General features: G+C 43.4%; 1 protein-coding gene across 1 annotated transcript; it reads left to right on the top strand.

Annotated features, from left to right (window-relative positions):
* The first annotated feature begins 185 nt into the window (after window positions 1-185).
* LOC139928496 (NUAK family SNF1-like kinase 1) lies at window positions 186-14,079 on the top strand. Its single transcript, XM_071921068.2, has 7 exons — window positions 186-515; window positions 4,776-4,896; window positions 6,154-6,305; window positions 8,078-8,143; window positions 10,915-11,034; window positions 11,534-11,666; window positions 11,855-14,079. The coding sequence occupies exons 1-7, from the start codon at window positions 186-188 to the stop codon at window positions 13,132-13,134; spliced, it is 2,202 nt and encodes a 733-aa protein (XP_071777169.2). The 3' UTR covers window positions 13,135-14,079.
* Window positions 14,080-20,198: the final 6,119 nt, after the last annotated feature.

The following is a 20,198-nucleotide window of genomic DNA, read 5'->3' on the forward strand; positions in this document are numbered from 1 at the left end:
AGAACGCTTCATCATTTGTTCATTTTAAGCCATTGGCCTACTTTGTGACTTGGAACAACACTCTATGGGCAACCTGTTCGGAACGAAGAAGCGCCCGTGCTGCCTTTGTTCAGAGCTCAAAGTGATTCGGGGGTCCGGTCCCAGGGCAGGCTGTTCCTGACAGGTGCGCACAGTGCGCAGAGAGGATGGGCAGACGTGAGGCGGACAGCAGAGGCGCAATGAACACCAGCGACCGGTCCGAGCTCGGATGTCTGCATGACACCGCGTCCACCGGCAACGATACCGGTGATGAGTCCCCGAGGCTCCACAGCCACCGTCCATGTAGCGCGGACAGGCGGCAGCGCAACACATGCATGGACGCAGCGGGCCCGGCACCGACTACCACCGCCCCGATGGAAGTGAAAAAGCACCAGCACAAACACAACTTGAAACACCGCTACGAGGTGATGGAGACTCTGGGTAAAGGCACCTACGGCAAAGTGAAGAAGGCTGTGGAGAGGACAAGCCTAAAGACAGTGAGTCAGTGTTGCTGAACATGATGCAAAATGTTATTTGAAGAGCTACCTACACCTAGCCTCTGGTTTAAAAGTGCATTCTGAATTTAATACATAAAATGGAATGTAAAATGCCAAATTGAGGGCTACTCAACAATTGATTGGTAAATTTATGAAACATCTGTTTCCAAAATATTTGGCTTTTAACCTCTCTCAACCTATAGCCTACTGACAAACAATGAGCGTTATAGAAGTCCTGCTTTTGGCTGTCCAGGAGGTCTCAGGACTGTTGTTCACTCAGCATATTCAGCAGTCTCCTGTGTGTGTGTGTGTGTGTGTGTGTGTGTGTGTGTGTGTGTGTGTGTGTATGTGTGTGTGTGCGTCTGTGTCAGTGTGTCTGTTGCAAAAATTTTGCCCACTGGTGATTAAATATTAACAATGAGGTGGAGTTAAGAGCAGTGATGGTGTGTATGTGTGTGTGTGTGTGTGAGGCGAGTATGTGTGTGTGTGTTTGTGGGTGAGCTCATGGGCTGATTCTGGACCCAGTTCTTCCTTCCTGTGTTGCCAAGGCTGAGATGCCTTTGGTGTGACTCACTCCACACTTGAACAAGGGGATAAAGTTGCTACAATAGGTCTCCTCCAATAGGTGTCTGACTGCAACAATATGAGCATTCACACACACACACACACACACACAGAGAGAGACACAATAACCAACCACATGAGCAAGTTTAATATTTTTTTTTATGACTTCACATTCTGAACATCCAGGTTAAAAACAGTTTGCTGCCAGATTATTTCAATTAATCATGGGTTTATGTCTACAGTCAGGCCTTAATCCTTCACTCTGCTGTGATCTGAGCACAAAGAGACAGATTCCCCCGTGAGCCCTGAATGGCTGCCTTTCTGTTTTTTTAGTAAACAAACATCCTGTAATAAGGATAATCTGTTTGCAATCAGATTGAGGAACTGAGACTAGCACAATTCCTCCGACTGCCTACCGCTTAACCCCGAGACCTGCATCCACGAGAAAAGAGCAGGGGGAGAGAAAGAAAAGTCAAGGGGGCAGGTGAACTGAGACTGATGGAAGAATATACAGAAAGAGGGGAGCAGAAAGAGTCGGCTATGCAGTGTGTGTGTATGTGTGTGTGTGTGTTTGTGTGTGTGTGTGAGGGGTGAGTGGGGTTGGGGGGGACAAGGGAAAAGGTTGAATTCCTCGAGCCAGTAGCCAGCGCATACCAAGGATTCTTTGAAACAAAACGGACATTATTTTTGGAAACAAGACCAGGGAGCTGTTGTCTGAGGGGGAAGTGCGGAGAGGAGGCAGAGGAGGAGACAGTTTTAGAGCAAGGAGGAGGAGGAGGAGGAGGAGGAGGAGGAGAGAGTATAGCGGTGTTTTTTGGAGATTAAAGAGCTGACTCTGGATTGTCGCTGTAAAACATTGGAGTGTGTGTTCAGAGTTGCCACAGTATAGGCTAACGTGACTAATAGGAGTGAGAAGGAGAGAAAGAGTGATCGATATTGGGTGTCAGGTATACAAGTAATCTGTGCTGTAGGTCACTTTCACTGGCTCTGGATCTGAATCGAATCTGTATTGCTTGTCTTTTTGCGTTGAGTTTGGAGTCTGGACACTGTATGTACTGATTGACCCCCATTTGGTAATGGAGAGGGACAGTTTAGGGCTGTGTGTGTGTGTGCGTGTGTGTGTGTGTGTAGAATGTGGCTGGATGGTGAGGCCAAGAGTCTATTTGGCAAGGGGCCTTTTTAATCCCGCTGTTAAATCGTTCACAGATGCATTGGGGGCCTTAAGTGATGCTCAGACTCCCGGGACGTATGTGTGTGTCTGTGTGTGTGTGTGTGTGTGTGCGTACATGAGTGTGGGACAGGAAGTAACTAAGTGGTCTGAGGCTGACCCCCCCCCCACCCCCCCACCATGACTACACACACATACACACAAACCACCTGCCACAAGTGATAGCTGTCTAAAGATATGTGCAGCGGAGAAACATTGTTTTCAAGAGGCAGCCAAGCCAGCGGAGCCACAGCAAGAACTAATATAATATGTTTATTTATATAGCACCAGTCTTACAATGCAACTCAAAGTGCTTTAAAATAAATTACAAGCAAACAATAGAAGAATAAAAAACAGAGTGAGGGTATGAGCTGCACTCTCTCATTAAATGAACTCCATTTGAGATATGGCTCTGCAAAGCATCACCTATCTGTATGTATGTTCAATATCTATGCTACACACACTCTAACTCACTATGGAAAAGAATACCCACTTTCATCTGAGTGACACAAACAGACAGCTACTTGTGTTTCCTACATGTGTCCGGTTACAATTTGGCATTTTAGGGTCAATCTCTCACACACAGCACGTTATTTGAATGAACAATGCAACATTGTGAGTGCGATGGGTACTTTTGAGGTCGCACTTTTAGCACCACACTCACACTCGCACGCAAACACGCAACACATCTGCGTGCACAAGGGCAACACACACACACACACACACATACACACACTCCTCTTCCTCCGTACGCACGTGCCCCTTTAAGAATGCTCTTAGTGCCCTGAAGGCAGAACAATGCCCAGAGTGTGTCTCTCTCTCTCTCTCTCTCTCTCTCTCTGCTCTGCTGATCAGGCCTTAACGCCAAGTACTGGGGGTAAATAAGCGCTTGGAGGGACAGCAAAATACTGGCCATTTGCCCTGAGGCGACACACTTAAACACCATTACCCTCACCTGCCCCCTACATCCCTCCTCTCACTAACACTCCCCCTTCCTCCGCATCCCTGTAGCTCATTTCGTGGTTTGACCCAGCAGGTATTTAGGTCAGACAGCCTTTACAAGCACGTAAGCTCACACATCTCTTAATAGTTCCCCAAGCTTGGAATTATGCCATCCAGCTGACAACCACTGAAGATCTGCGACCTAATCTCCACCCCAAGACCTGTACCTCTGCTGTGACACTGTTGCCACATCACTCAAGAGTGTCTGGTGTGATGAGAGAAAAAATCCTCACATGCTGAAAATGCTTTTCAGCACTTGGGACCTTTCAGTACAGAAATATTCGAAACCTGAATGGTCTTCACAGGATAGCATCCCACTTCGACATCAGCTATGAACGATCAGGTCCTGCATTCAAATCCCATTCCCTGGAGTTCCCTGGAGTTCCCTGGAGTGTGTGTATATATGTGTGTGTGTGTGTGTGTGTGTGTGTGTGTGTGTGTTACATAACGATTGCGGTTCAGAGAGCATGTGAATTGTGTCTTCTGATGTCTAGAAGTTCTTTCCAGCAGCTGAGAATGCTGAAGTTGTGACCCAGGAGAGAGGCCCACTGGCCCTTAGAGACACTGTAGGGGTTGACAGAAAGATCCAGGGGTTTAATCAGGCCTATGTTAGGGTGTCAACCTCACTGGGCAGTAGAGGGACAGACGCCTACCTGACTCATTACAGCTGCGTTGTTGTCCCTCATCCATTTTAATTCAGCATTTCTGAGTATTTCCGAATATGATACCCTGATCCCTGTTGTCTACTTATTTGTCAGCCGCTCTCTCTCCCATTTATGGTGATGTTTGGGTGAACGGTTACTCTATCCAAAGGGTTTTGGGGGCTCATGTTGGTGTGTCTGTTTTGTGTGTGTGTGTGTGTGTGTGTGTAGGGGGGTGGGTTACATTGGGGTACAGTGAGTGTGTGAGATTAAGAGAGCAGAGTGTGAACAGTGCAGCTGTCAGGCTTCTGCCTCTGAGCGTGGTCAGATCACAGGAGACTCGCTCTCACCATCCAGTCCTTAAAGCCTGTATAATCACCTCAAATACCCAGGGATTCTGTGTGTGTGTGTGTGTGTGTGTGTGTGTAATTGTATCTACAGTATATATGTATGCATCTTTGCTTCTATGTATGTTTGCCCCCCTTTTTAAATGAGCCGATTTAATGCGGGGCAGATGAGGGGAAATGAGTTAAGTGGTGAGCGGTCAGGTTTGCACAGGAATTAATTAAGGAGGAATCTGTTTTTGCTGGCACCAAATCCTCAGTGAAAACGGACAAACAACAACAAGGGTTGTACACAGTATCACCATGGCAACGGCTGTCCCCTTATAACCTAACACTCTTTTCTTGCTGCGGAAGATGGGCTCTTTATACAGATTTGTTTTGACTGACTATTATCCTGTTTGGAGTTTTTAACCGTCCACGCCTCATTGGACTGATCCACATGCATATCAATTCAACTTTGTAACATACATAGACTCAACATTGTGTCTTGTATGTTTGTCAGGTGGCCATCAAGTCTATCCGCAAGGAGCGAATCACTGATGACCTGGACAGAGTTCACATCCAGAGAGAGATCGAGATCACCTCCTCCCTCAGGCATGCCAACATCATACGCTTCCACGAGGGTGAGTTCACAAGCCTGCACACACACACACACACACACACACACACACACACACACACACACACACACGTACACACACAAGTCCCAAGAGCCTGAACAGCACCGGCTGCATCTGTGGCGGATTGAACACAGCAAGATTACGTAGGCTCCTTGCCAAATAGACTCTTGGCCTTAGAAGACGCCACAGACTACACACACACACACACTCACATACACACACACACACACACACACACACGTACACACACAAGTCCCAAGAATCTGAACAGCACTGGCTGCATCTGTGGCGGATTGAACACAACAAGATTACATAGGCTCCTTGCCAAATAGACTCTTGGCCTTAGAAGACGCCACAGACTACACACACACACACACACACACACTCACATACACACACACTCACATACAAAGCAGTCCTGAACTGTGCCTTTCTATTAGCAGCACAGTACATACAGTGTCCAGACTCCAGAGCCGTATCATATGGTTGCAGAGATAATTCACAAACATGAGACAAAAGGACAAGTCATACAGATTTGATTCAGAATCAGTGACTTACGGTGCAGATTAGTGACCTCATGTAATCAGAGCTGCTCCTTTTTCTCCACCTCAGCCATCCTTTTCCCACATTAGTCACATGACACTCACACATATGCACACATACACACACATACATACATACCAGGGTCAGAAATTAACGGGGGCTTGGGGAAAAATGCCCTAGAAAGTTAAAATACCTGTGAAATAAAAAATGAGGAGTGATGATAATTAGGAGTACCTTTTGTTGCATTTCACTCTTTTTGTCAAATATTTACACATGAATGCGACTTCTGCCCCCCATGGGCCACTGTAGGTGAGAGCCTATTTCCAATACGTTCTGGGTGAGAATAAGGAGCGGTTTTTGATCAGAAAACAACCGAGTACACAACCTGAAGCAGTAGAAAAAAAAACACACAAACCACTCGGTTAACAAAATATAAAACATCCAATATCATAAAAGGGGTGCAGAAGATGGACTGGTTTGGGACAGAGAATGGGACAAAGCAGCATCAAAGTTAATTTCATACCCTGGTACATACACACACACACACACACACACACACACACATACAAACTCAACACATACAAATTTAAATCCATTCTTCACTTTCAATGTATCTCTGCTAAATGTAATTTATCTAAGTTTCCCATCCCCCAACACACACATAACTACTACTATGTGCATGTACTGTATTCTAAATGTGTCCCGTGTCCTGTGCAGTGTTCGAGAGTCGGGATAAGATAGTGATAGTGATGGAGTACGCCAGCAGAGGAGAGCTGTATGATTACGTCCATGAGAGGAGGAGACTGCCAGAAACAGAAGCCAGAGACATCTTCAGACAAATCACCTCTGCTGTCCACTACTGCCACAAGGTTGGCACACATACACACACACACACCATCACACAATCTATTTATCATATAGTATTTGCAAAAAACCTCACCGTAGTTATGTGCTGATAAATTCGAGACACAGTTACAGTGCGTGCAGCAGTACTCAGTGGTTCAACAAGCGAATACAGTACCGCTAAATCCATTAAATCCTAATCCTAATACTGCAGGAAAACTTGACTCGAGTTTTCAGATGTCTCTGGGTTAAGAGCGCATTACGCCTTGTTTGTTTTTTTTTGCAGTCACACTCACACACTGACACACATAATATAACAAACAAGTTGCTCAAATGAACTTCCTTCCCCGTCCAAGTGTGTCCTGGCAATGGGACAAATTCGTCTTTGTTTTTATTGCAGTGTTGTATATACAGTTAACAGCCATGCCAGAAAAATAAGGATTGGGAAATAGTGAAATCCTATTAATACAGGACTGCATTACAATAAATCTAACAATCTAGCATTTTGCTTGGTAAGGCACTGATGAAATACTGTTAATGCATGCATGCGTGCACATACACTCTTAAATGACTTAGCAGAGTAGCAGATGACAGAAATATTTTCGCCCTCATAAAATTCTTATCTCGCCACATATAGGTTTCTGAGTAAATTATTCCTTTATCAAAGTACCACATTAAATTCAGGAATGAAGCCCATCATTTGACTGTTTTGGCTTTGTAGCGGGCGGGGAAGTGAATTTTGTGCTGCTTGTGCCTGACCTCAAACGTTGTTCCAAAATAGACCTGAATGTTCCAGCATGCGTGAATTATTTAATATGATGCTTCTGATGTGTGTGTGCAAGGCTCACAAGAGAGAGTGTTTAGGCTTCAGGGGAAGAATGAACAATTTCCTGCTTTTTTTTTATTATCCTAAAAAACAGTTCAGACAAATCTCAAAAATAAGAAGAATGGCAATCTAGATATACGTACATGTATGTTTTTATTTAATTTTTCTTGATTTCTTTCTTTTCCTTTTCTTTCCCTTTCTCTCCATCTTGCGTACACACTCTTTTATACACACGCTTACATACATACTGTACACAAAACAATGTCAAAGGTCACGGGTCATTTCCTCCACTTAAGTGTTCTTAAGAGGATGCAATTAGTGAAAGAAAGGAGGCTAGTCCGTCTCATTAGGCAGAGAGCTGTATGAGAAACTGACAGCAGTGTTTAAAGTTCCCCTGCGTCACACCAGCTCCTGGGTGGTCGCAGTAGTCTATAGCAGCCTTGTCTCCTCTTCTGAATTGCTCCCTACTCCTAAGTTTGCGGGTGAAAAGATGATCCTGCCATCGACTTTCCCTCCCATCCCCCCCTCCCCCCGGTGCGCTCCAGCCCTTCCTCGCCACTGTCTGCACTCTGTGGCCCCTCGCTGGCTCCCAGGTGCTTAACGCCATAGGAGGATCAAATCTCATCGCATCTCATCAGATGAGTTAACTCAGACAAAGCGCTTCCTCATGCATGGCGATGATTAAACACCATCTGAGAGCCTCTTTCTCAAGGCCCCTCCGCCACGTCGGACACATGGCCCCGCCACATGAAACCAAACCGGAATGTTAATGGTTATGAAAGAGTAATTGAAAGACAATCGTCCAGTCTAAAGACACGGATGGCTTGGGTTAAGAATAACTTACGCAACACACACTGAGTTAATGTCGTGCCCTTCAGACCATGCAGTCTCACATGTGCAGAGAAAGCGTCTTATTGTAAACAGGGAGGGAGGAGCACCGCAGGACTTCATGTGTCTCTTGCTCTCTTTCAGAACGGCGTCGTCCATCGAGACCTCAAGCTGGAGAACATCCTTTTGGATCAAGATTTGAATGTGAAGGTAAGATCAACAAAACATACACAAACCGGGCCTCCTTTCCCAAAGAAGGAGAAGTGTAAACAAGTGTGTTTTTGAAAAGAAATGAACAGTTCCATTCAAAAATTGAGATATCCACCATCTGTGTCCTCTTACAAAATTATTGTTGGCATGAGAGTAAAATAAATAATCTTAAGACCCGTGCTTCCAAATTAGTTACATTTTTGAGGATAAAAATATCAGCTGATGAATTTCAGGAGGTCTTTTTTTTTTTTTTTGCAAAATGGATGTACAGCATGTTGGAATGAAACTCCTCAAATAGCTCTGCTGCTGGTAACGGTTTTTCTTGGCAGCTCCAAAACAAAATGCAAACAAATCACACATTGAGAACATACATTGGAACACATCCTGCCCACAATCATTTTCATGTTGCCAAGGCATGCATACTGAACCGGCATAAAAACACGGTGCCAGGTCTTATAACAGAACCCAGGGGTCATTCCTTGCCTTATATGGGCGCTGCGCACGGCCCAGGGGAATGCACGGAATCCAATGGCATTCGGGCCAGTCGGAGGGTTTTAATATAAGTATGGCGTGTCTGTCCGTCAAAAGAAAACACTGAGCGCAGACCTCTCAGCGGCTCCTCATTCATTGCAAGCCTCAGTTCCACCGCAATGGCCTCTCACAGCATGCCTGCTCCGGGAAATGACCCAAGGCTCTGTGTAATGCGTGGATGTGTTATGTTTGCATAGCAGCTGCTAAATGCCAGAAGGCAGACACAGTCAGACATGCTAGATGAAATGTTGGTTCTTGGTCCAGTTTGAAGTCACTGAGCCTCACAGTTAGTACAGGAAGGTTAGAATATATTGCAGGTTCAAACCGATCAATCAACCACCGATCATAATCGGCCGATAGATTTTCTAAATAGGCCATCAGTGATTTGTCACTTAATGTTTCCACTGCCCAGTCACATTTTAGGCCTACTTCCTTTATGCTCATTTGCAATTTGACAGTAACTGAATTTGGTATTTCCTAAATAGAAAACATTGATTCTTTAACTAGCCTTGCTTGCTTTTTAATTTCGGAATTGTCAGGAGCAAGGTCCAGAGAGAGACTTGTTTATTTCATGTAGTTATTTTCTGAATAGGCTGTTTTGTTTGAATGTATTCATTCACATTTCACATATATTTATTTATTTATGACGTTGTGTTATGAGTTTCATAGCCTATATGATTAGAAACTTTTTAAGGTATTGGACAGAAGGCTGCCTCAATGAAAAACGTTTTTCACTAATGGCAGCAGGAGGTTAGTAAGCACCTCAGTCATCAAACACACTCTAACATGAAATAACTATGTTTGGATAGAAACTGTGATGTATGTACACAGTTAGGACAGCGGTGTCATGCAGCCATAAGCAATCTGTTAAACACAGTGATCTATTGGAATTTTACTGTTTGTGCTTGCTGTGTACTTTTACATGATGTGCCGTTGTTAGTAGAAAGTCCAAACGTATCATTTCAATAAACGATCAGATCGATAATCAGCCAAAAATCACTTTCTTTCACCATGATATTATCCCAAGAACCTGAAACAACAGCTTGAAAAAGTTTTCCAAACAGGGTGCAAAGCACTTTTAGAATATTTTCCAGGAGCCTGTTTTGCCCGTCCAGGCTGAGGAATAGGGGACAGTGTGGATGGGAGGCAGTGACTTCTCACTACAGCCCATATAATTCTCAGGCACGTGTATAGGAGTTATGATTAGGAAAAAGAGTGTGTGTGTGTGTGTGTGTGTGTGTGTGTGTGTGTCCTTTGCAGGCATTCAACATTGAAGAATGTCTCTCCCAAAGCAATGGAATGAGTGCAGGAACCTCACGCAGGCTTAGCTCTGCCCGGCTGACTGGCGCTGGTGCCAAGGGAGAATTTACACCGCAGGACACACACACATACACACACACACACACACAATTAGGTCGTAGAAAGGGAAGCTCTAGTGTTTAAACCACACAACTCGCATGCACAGTCGACTCATCATCACTGCTACCTTACATACATTATCAACTGTGAGCTGAACTTGTATATACAATCTCATCTTCCGACTGTGAGGTCCCTGCTCCCCGGTGCCTCAGCTCCACGGAAATAAAGCTGTCAAGTCCGGTATTGTCAACACCACAGGGGCTGATAGTGTGTTGGTGCGCATGTTAATAATCACTTCAGATAGAGGGGAGACTCGGTCTGTCTGCCTGTGGCCCCTCACAGCCTCGAGTGCTCGTTCTGTTACGTGACTGTACGCAGCCTGATGTTCTTGGCCCTCTCCTCTTTCCTCACTCACACTTACGTTGGCAAAAGCTCAACACATCTATTTTTGGCTCAGTTAAAAGGAACTGCTTTGAATTACTGTGTTTTTGCCACATGGTTGGTGTGCAGCACATACTCACTGAGATGGAATCTGCGGTAAATGTTTTTGTGTGTGCGTGTGTTACAGTGAATGAGTGATTGACTTTGTTGTGAAGGGTTCAGTGACTGATGCGGCCATTATATCATAATGTAAATGTGTGCTGGGTCGGACCGCAGAGAGCAGCAGACAGACGTCTGGGCTGAGGTCTGCAGTGTAGCGTGTGACAGCTGTCAGGCTGTTACGTCATCCTGCCACTGGGACTCACTGCCACACATCAACCTTTTGTTTACTTGCCACAAACTTATGAATAGATCCGAAGATGGCGAGCGATAATAGCAGTGAACAAAAAAATTATATGCAAAGTTATTCATTTATTCTCTCTCTTTCTCCCGCTCTGCAGCTGGCAGACTTCGGCCTTTCCAACCATTTCCAGAGGGGCAATCTGCTGCAGACCTACTGTGGAAGTCCGCTCTATGCCTCGCCAGAGATAGTGAAAGGACTGCCATACCAGGGGCCAGAGGTGGGTCAGCACGCCCCCACTGCTGATATCCTCACTTATACCAACTAGGGATGGGGCGATATATCGAAATTCAATATATCGCAATACAAAAATGCAACAATACGTATCGTGGGGCAGAAAAATTAATCGTGATATTAGCTCCATTTTATTCTGCTGTATTAATCGCAAATGTGACAGCTTGCCCATCACAATTTTACAAGCTCTCCATCGAGATTATATTATTTGCACTTTGTAATTTTTAAATTGTTGTTTACATTCTAGCAAGCCAATGCCATTGATAGGAAGATTTGTGGCTCAGAAATAAACATAATCCTGCAATCCCGTCATACTTTGTTGTCATTGAACTTTTATTTATTACATCGTATCGTGGTTGTATCTAATCGTGAACCCCATATCGCATATCGAATCATATTGTGAGATAAGCACAAAGTGTATATCATAAATGCTAAATGTAACAATATATACATGTTAATCATGCATGTTTGTTTTTATATGCCAGGTGGACTGCTGGGCGCTGGGAGTGTTGCTGTATGCCCTGGTGTACGGCAGCATGCCCTTCGATGGGGCCAGTCACACCACTCTCACAGAGCAGATCAGCCAAGGCCGCTACCGCAGACCCAACCCCGCCTCAGGTACAGCCTTACAACCTACACCGTCACTGTCTATCAATGTTGCATACACATCTCTATTCACCAAGTGCCAAATGTGATTATTTTGTTTGCTAGCACCCTGTTAATTACAGGGCTTTTATGATGAATAAAGTCAGTTCGGCTAGTATAAATAGCAGTTGACACCTGACCTCTGTCTCCACTCCCTCCAGATGCCTGTGCTCTTATCGACTGGCTGTTGACGGTGCGTGTGGATGAGAGGGCCACGATAGAGGATGTGGCCAACCACTGGTGGGTGAACTGGGGTTACGAGGAGAGTGTGTGCGACTGCCCTTTGTCCCCACACCAGGACTGCCCCTCCCCCCTGCTGGCGCGCTACATCGACTGGCAGAATCGGGTCGCCGCTACCAGCAGCATGACTGTTGACCCCGCGTGCCTGTCGTCTGACTGCTCCTATCCACCGCACCCCTCTGCTCACCCCTTCTACTTCAGCTTCCCTCTCAAGGGCGATCGCGGAGGAGGAGGAGGAGGAGGAGGAGGAGGAGGAAGGGTACGTGGAGGAATTTCAAGTCTCAGGAAGTCGCGCAAGGAGAATGCCATTCCCCAGACTGCACTGGGCGCTTGCGGTGCTGTCTGCGCCGCAGTTCCCACCTCCGCTACTGCCTCCTCTTCTTCCACCATGGAGAGAAAGAAACCCAAGGGCATTCTGAAACCCCAGAGGAGTTTCGATTCGGCCTTTCTCAACCCTCCTAAAGAGAACTCTCCCTCCCAGCCGTGTAACGCCGCTCCGCAGCCTTACCGAACACACACCCTCGCCCACACACATGCTGAAGTCCTGTCCACCAGCCTGCCACCTCCCTCTACATTCAGCCAGCCCTCATCCAAGATGCCCAAGAAGGGGATCCTGAAGAACCTGTATGGAGGGGAGTCGGGGTACGCCTCATCCCCAGAGAGAAGGGGCTCCGGGGCGGGTGCGGGGGTTGGAGGAAAAGTGGGTGGTGGTCCTGGTGATTTGTGCTCCTGCAAACCGCACCCTTTCCCCCCTGCTGCAGACGACAGCCCCACCATGCGCACAGAGGCAGTCCGGAGAAGGAAGGGTATTCTCAAACGTAACGGCAAGTTCTCTCGCAGCCTGGATCTGCCCGATGACCGTCACTCATCATCATCTTCTTCTTCTTCAGCCGCCATGATATTCCCAGAGGCCCTGCAGCAGCTCCTCCAGGCCACAGGGGGCACCAGCGGCACTGAGGGGAGCTGCAGTCGCCCCGCCAGCGTGGTGAGCGAGGATAGCCTCTTCTCCTCCGATTCCTTCGACCTACTGGACCTCAGCGCCCAATCGCGTCGCAGGATTTTCTCCCGGGGCATGCGGCGGAGTGCCTGCAGCTCTGAGGAGGACCTAGAGGAGCTCGGAGCCGAGGCACACAGGGTCGGGACACGCAGAGGTCGGGGGCGAGGTGAAGAAGGAGAAGGAAGGAAGGACATGCTCAGATAAACCTAAGGAATGATGGAGATGTCTACAGGGTGAAAATATGGATTTAATGCCCATGCTTCAAGGCACTTTTCTGTGATAATCAAGAACTTTTGATGGACTCAGAGCTTATAGTTCCACAGGGAAAGATTGCATCTCAAGTAGTTGGACTATATTGAGCAATCTACCATCAATTTAAAGCACTATTTCTTCGGACATTTCACCTGTATTGAATGATAGGTTAACACTATTTGTCGACAACGCCTCTCAATGTGAGGCCATACAGACGGTGAATAGAAACTAAGTAACACCTGAAGGGGGTCCAGTATCTGCTGAAATATAGAGGTGTGGCCTGAATGTGGCATAATGGACAGACTATTTAATGAATGAACTCTGTTCTAATAATAAAGAGAACTCACTCTGACCTCACCTGCACAACAAATCCTCCATTTTGGGCTTACAGCAGATTTCTGTATAGATGAGCCTTGAGAATTTGAGTCTGGAAGCTGTAATCTGGAAAAGTGGCTTGTTTTACTGACCAACACTGCAGCCTTTTGGAACGGATGAGAAGCGTAACTCAGCGCAGCCCATTGGATATCCGATTCCATGTATTGATGTGCCATGTCAATAGTGACACTAAACTGACAAGACAGTAAAAATGCATAGTGTCTGCTCTATTGTGAGGATAAATTCTGTTAAACTGTAATGTTGTGATATTTCACCACATGTCATTGAGTATATTTGTATTGCACAGTATTGTATGTGCATAATTTGCTCCTTTGCACCAACAGACACAGTGTGAATGGCAGATGGGTCACATTGCTTTCACCTAGACACCACCAATGCTGCTGTGGACATTTGAATGGGTGCTGAGGTACAATAATGTGGTCACATGTGTGCCATTGTAAATCTGTAATTTTCATACTGTAAGTAGAGAATTCTGTTAATTTGCTCAACCGTTTTGGTACTTTGTTGGAAAAATAAATTATGTGAATCTGAACACTCTGCTTGTGTTCTGTTTCTAGCTGCGTACCTAGAAACGGTCAGCACAGCGCCTAAAATAGCAGGAAGTTATAAATGAAGCACTAGCTTGACAGATTTGTGTACCTGGCTCACTGCTGCATTCACACATTTGTCTAGAGGTCTAAAAATAAGTCTAAAAACAGTAAGAAAACATGGCAAGCAGCAGGAGATGACGGATAAAGTGAGCACATTCTGCAGCTTTAAAAAGAATTAAGATAGCCATTATGAAGCACCAGTGTAACACTGAGGAAAATGGCCATTTTTAGACAAATCACCCTTTGATTCCAAATGTTCCCTCTTCTCTATAGTTAAGGGCCTCTTCTGTTTTTGGTCCTAGGCATGAGACAACATAGAGGAATAGAGCAACAGTGTTTATGATATGCCAAGAGCTATCCAATTGATAAACTCCAGAGCCCTGTGTCTCCATAAACACAGAGCCATATTTACTCTACAGACCATTTTCATAATGTTTTCATTTACTTAAATTAAAATGCATCTGGAAAAAAAAAACAACCTCAAAAGATTTTAAAAGGTCAGAAAATTCTTTGGTAAAAATAATGGAATGCTCTAAATTTACACAGTTTTACTGTGGCAACTTTACAATAAATGTGAGTTTTTAATTGTTGAAATTGTCCCTATGTAGGAAAGTTTATCCATTTCTTACAAAACATGCAAAACCATTCATGCATCTGAAAAGAAAGTGAAAATAGGCAGGGAAAATTGTATTAGTGCACTGATTACCCTAATAGTTATAATCTATAGTAATGTATACTAGTCCTTTAACCTCTCTCTCTCTCTCTCTCTCTCTCTCTCTCTCTCTCTCTCTCTCTCTCTCTCTCTCTCTCTCTCTCTCTCTCTCCTCACACACACACACACACACACACATAGTTGCGCAGAGGCCTAATCCTTTCAGGAGAGATATTTGCATTTGTACAGATATCGAAAGCTCAGTACAGGAGCTTATTATGATGATGAAGAGATAGTAACGTTGCTAGATTAGTTTATGGCAGACAAGCTCTTTTTGTGTGTGTGTGTGTGTGTGTGTGTGCGTGCATGGGTGCGTGCGTGCGTGTGTGTATGTGCATGGGTATGACGGCTTTCAGCGAGGACTTGCGTTTGAAGCAGATTTAAACTTTGTTACAACTGGAAAACACATTTATATCTCCCCCCTTTGTTTCCATTGTTGGCTTTCACTAAATACTTTTCCAAACACAGTCTCAAATTTTGTAGCGCTCTCCTCAATCTAATGGAGAAAGCCTATGATGAAACACATGAAAGCTCACTACCAGGTCTTGTTTAGATAGGAGGAAGTCCGGTACAGCTGACATAAACATACAACTTATACCACCCAAGGTTTTAACTCTGTTTTGAGTGTACTTCCTGATGCAATAGGTAGTTTAATGGCTTTATTGTTAATGGTTGATGGAAGACAGAAAGGTACTCAATTAACTTGCCCATTGGTGGATGAAGTCCAGAGCAGAGGTCTGATGGTGACATTTCAAAACAGGCCTTATCTCCAGTCAGTCACACAGGGACAAGACCAATCTGTTATGTAACCGCTGACCTTAAAGTGCTTGTAGCTAATATTTACACTGCTGGTCGGTCACTGTGTCTCTGTCCAAGGCAATATTATTTCTATGACACCTCATTATCTTTTCACAGATGGGCTTTTCTGCCTCTGAAGCAAAACACAGAAGCATTGCTGCATGTTGGACTGCTTGAGTGATAAAGGGATTAAAACTGTTCAATTTGAGAACACAATGTAAAAAAAATCTAATAATTAAATAAATGTCCTATTAAATGTCAAGGCATTAGCCTCTACAATTTTACTGTCAACAAGACCATTCATCAGCATTTTACAAAATTCCTCCTGCTTGTAATCATCCAGCCTACTAGTATTAAATCCCGTTCAAAGTGTTATTTGCAAGATTTTGGTAAGAACTTCTGATAATAAATAATTGATTACATGTTAATATATTGGATACACATTAATTGTGTACCATTGACACAGATTACAGTGGCTTAGCTCCTCCTACTCCTCCCAAAATAACTACAGGAATGTGCTGTGTGGGATCTACTGGACCTTGAACTTGGTTAAAAGACTTCAGTTGCTAGTTTCTCTCCTGTTCTCCCTCAGCAGTGAGCTCTTCCCACTGCTGCTCTCTTTCACTGAGAAGCTCAAGCAACCATGTGTGTCTAAAACAAAGGCTTGGCTTTAATAGTCAGGGATAATTGTACAGTAACCTGAGCCTAAAGCATCTAAATTGTGTGTGGGCCTCCTGTCAGTCAAATATAGCCAGTTTCCATGTTCCCCTAAGCAGCATGGACTCCATGGCCAAGGATGTTAAAGATGCTGAACTATTCCAAGTATCTGCAATAATTACTAACTCAAACCAGGGGAAAAGGGTTCACAGCTAAATCCCACAGGCCAATAGGCTTTTCTTTCTGTTCCCTCACGTGTGGACAAAAGTACTGTCGAGTGAGCAAAAGCCCCCAGGCCTTTCAGGTCTTAGGCTGCTTACTAGGGCTCAGGCAGTTGGGGAACAGCAGCATTAGGACAGTGAAATCTTTGGTACGGGAAGTGTGCGGCCTCTTATGAACACTCACTAGCTGTTCATTCACCGGTGCTCTTACTTTTAGGGCATTCCCCAAATGTTTTATCATTAATCCCTATTGGATTAATGATAAAGGTTTGTCTTTCTTTCTGCTCAGTCATCCATTTCATCTTGATACATTTAATGTCGGTCCTTAACAAAACATTATAATTAAATTTAACAAGATTAAGTTATCAAAAAAGCAACATCTCAGTTTACTTTCACTTCCTCTTTTCTTTTCTTTGTTCTAATGACTTTTAATAAGCCCTATACAGCTGAAAGTTACTGTTCAATTAAATTAACCTTTCCCTTCAAGAAAAAGGTTTCTAATCATCTTGATGAGACTAAGTAAGTCAGCCATCTGGCCTGGTCAGATAACAATTCTGATGTCAATTGCCAAGGCACCCAAGGTTATCTGACCTCACAGCAACTACAATGTAAAAAGTGATTCCAAATACCCAAGGCAAAGAAAACAACTCCAAGACCCCATCCGGTGTCCTTAAAAAAAACATCTGAAGTTTATAAAACCAGAAAATCGTTGCTTACAAGGCAAAGTAGGAACAACAACTGATTCCTCACAATTGAAGCAGGCACAGCTGTACATCCTGATTCTCCTCCTGCACATCTGAGCCTCATTTAGACTGGGACTGGTAGTGATAATCATACATGACTTAGCTTTTATGTAAAGACTTGAAATAACATCAAGCCTCTACTTGAATTATAAAGAGATGAAATTAGGAAAACCTAACACAGAGAGGACAAACACAGATTTTCTTCTGTTGATGACGAAAGCCCTCTGGCACAAACTGACTGTTTTTACTTATAAATGTATTCATTTTCATACTAGAATTACCATGCGAGACAAACGCATTGTGACAAGTTACATAACTCTATCTGGTAACAACACTTCAGAGACACTTCATCGCCAGCCAGAATCCAACTTCACTGTGCCAACGATATCTATGGAAATATGAACCTCCTTTGTATTCTCAAAAGGTGGGACCGCTTTATCACAAAAGTCTGACCACATAATGTTATATTTCACTGTAAATGACTGCAACTTCTCTATGAGCAAGTCTTACTCAACAGTCCCCTCTGAGTTCTCTCTGCTGGTGATCAGAAAATTAAAGTGTGTCCTTCTCATGCTTTAATGACACAGAGACTAGCAACCCCAACAGTTCATCCATGTTTAGGACAAATGTTATTTTTAACAGACCAGGCAGACAGGCTACTTGAAACATCAGTGGTTTGCCCATGGGTCATCATGGCCCAGCATAACCCTCAAAGCAAACTGGACCTCAGAGTATTGAACAACCGTGCCATCTTGTGGCCATTTGGTCTAACTGGTTTCCTACTCAGCTGGACCCACAAAGCACAGCAACAGTTTCTGCAGTCTGCCTAAAAGGCCAGAGAGATATTCCACCTCCCAGTTCAATCAAGAAATGCAGCCATGTTGCCTGTCCTGTAATATTATTGAATAAGAGAAACTCACTGAGAGAGATCACCTCCACCTGTGGTAATAGTAAACAGTGACCAGTGTCAATCCAGCTTTTGGGAAAGTCATCATGTCACCTCCTGTTGGCTCAAACTCAGAAGACTTCAAGACTTATATGTATGTGTAACTCCCCATATATGTATGTGTTGATTGTATGTTATGTTTTGATAATAGGCCTATATATTGAGCCCACAGTGAACTATGAACTTTAGTTGAGCATATAATTAATAATCTTGTCTATTCAAAAATGACTGAAAAATTACCTACAAATGAGCTGCAGTTTCTTATAAATTAGTTAAGTTTATAAGAAATTGTTTTTGTTTATTTGTTTGTTTTTATTGTCAATGGGAATATGAATGGAATGCAAAATGTTGATGAACAATCACTTGATACAGGGAGATATAAGCAGTATTGAGCCCAATATCATGGCATTACATTAACAGATAAAAAATGCAACAACAAATACATTAGAGAAATCAACAAAAACAACATTATTCCTAGAGGCAAGTTTTTCTGGAATTTGATTATAGATATTAGTGACTGGACGAAAACATGAATCCTACCTTTCAAATTCCGTTTGATGAACAAAGTTAGGGAAGTAGCCTGCATTTGAAAATCTTGCATGAAATTTACCCTGTGAACTTTTTAATTTCTAAGTTTAATTATATTGATAGTGTATGTTCCTTTTGTAAGCAACAGCATGAAACCGTAATCCATCTTTTCTGTGAAAAACTGTCAACTTTCTGGAAAGACATAGCTTCCTATTTGCTTAGGATGTATATAAACAGAAACAATATATTCTGATTAAAATAAATAATGCTCTATTACAAGAACAAAGGTAATTTGAATATTGAATATGTAATTAATTTTGTAATCCTTTTGAGAAAATTTCACATTCTTAAGATTATCTACGTCTCCCCCTAATATGTTTATGACTGAATTTGATAGTCTTTTGAAATCGTTTATTGTAATGAAAAACAAAACAAAAACTGCTTCTATTTCATCTTGGTTGTTTTATTTTATTTCATTTTATATTTTTTTAGTATGTTTTATTGCATTTTATATTATATTAATTTATTTTGTGTATATATGTATTTGTATATATATATACTTTTAGTTACAGAACAGATGATAGCATATGATGTTTGGATATTTTACTTTTTGGAAGTGTACATTTTTTGTACTGTAGTGTGTGTAATAGGCTAAGATGTTCCAGTAAACTTCTGTATGTTGCTAACATTCAAAATTTAAATAAAGTTCACAAAAAAAAAAAAAATCCCAACCCACAACAACACTTCCGGTCAGTATTTTCCAAACTCCACGACAAACCAGTTTTGTAAGGTTTTCAGAGAATTTGCATGATATAAAAAGTGGGTTAAATAAAAATAGAATTGTGTTTGTAAATTGCCTTTCATAGTTTATACTTATAGGGTTTAATTTTACGGCGGTAGGGGGGATTTCCCCTCCTCTGCTTCTGATTTGCGTATCACTGATTATTAAATTTAAGGGGAATATGCTTTATTTTCACTCCTCCGTTGTGCATTTCACTCTTACTTTGAATAAAACGAATGCTTCTCTCTAATCTGAGAGGAGATTGCGCCAATAACGTGCAAAAAAACTGCAACGGGGTTTTCCTCCTTTCCTCACACATGGGTGAAAAAGCAGACAGTGAGTGCGGTGACAGTGAAACGTCAATGGGCAAAAAGGGTCAGTGAGAGATTAGGCTACCTGATTTCAGCTCCACGTTATGCCATGAATTGCTTTCGGATGGCTTGGTACAACTGTAGATGACAGGAGCATACACTGCACTATTAGAGAGACAATCCCGGGCGAATGAAGGTACCGCTATCTCATTTGCTCTGCTATATTTGGCTCCGCCCTCTGGCTGTCACCCAAACCAAAAGTCCGAAACAAGTTGCGTGAAGCCAGGAGCGATAGGTAGAAGGAAGTAAGGCGATTTTGTTTGGAAAATAAAA

This window comes from Centroberyx gerrardi, chromosome 14, assembly GCF_048128805.1.
Source record: "Centroberyx gerrardi isolate f3 chromosome 14, fCenGer3.hap1.cur.20231027, whole genome shotgun sequence".
Classification (NCBI taxonomy): Eukaryota; Metazoa; Chordata; class Actinopteri; order Beryciformes; family Berycidae; genus Centroberyx; species Centroberyx gerrardi.

What these genes read in the sequence shown, in the direction of transcription:
- LOC139928496 (XM_071921068.2), top strand. Translation starts at nt 186, where the DNA reads ATGGGCAGACGTGAGGCGGACAGCAGAGGCGCAATGAACACCAGCGAC. An exon ending in TGCCATACCAGGGGCCAGAG is followed by an intron (nt 11,035 to 11,533) that starts GTGGGTCAGCAC and finishes TTTATATGCCAG; the next exon opens with GTGGACTGCTGGGCGCTGGG. An exon ending in CAGACCCAACCCCGCCTCAG is followed by an intron (nt 11,667 to 11,854) that starts GTACAGCCTTAC and finishes CACTCCCTCCAG; the next exon opens with ATGCCTGTGCTCTTATCGAC.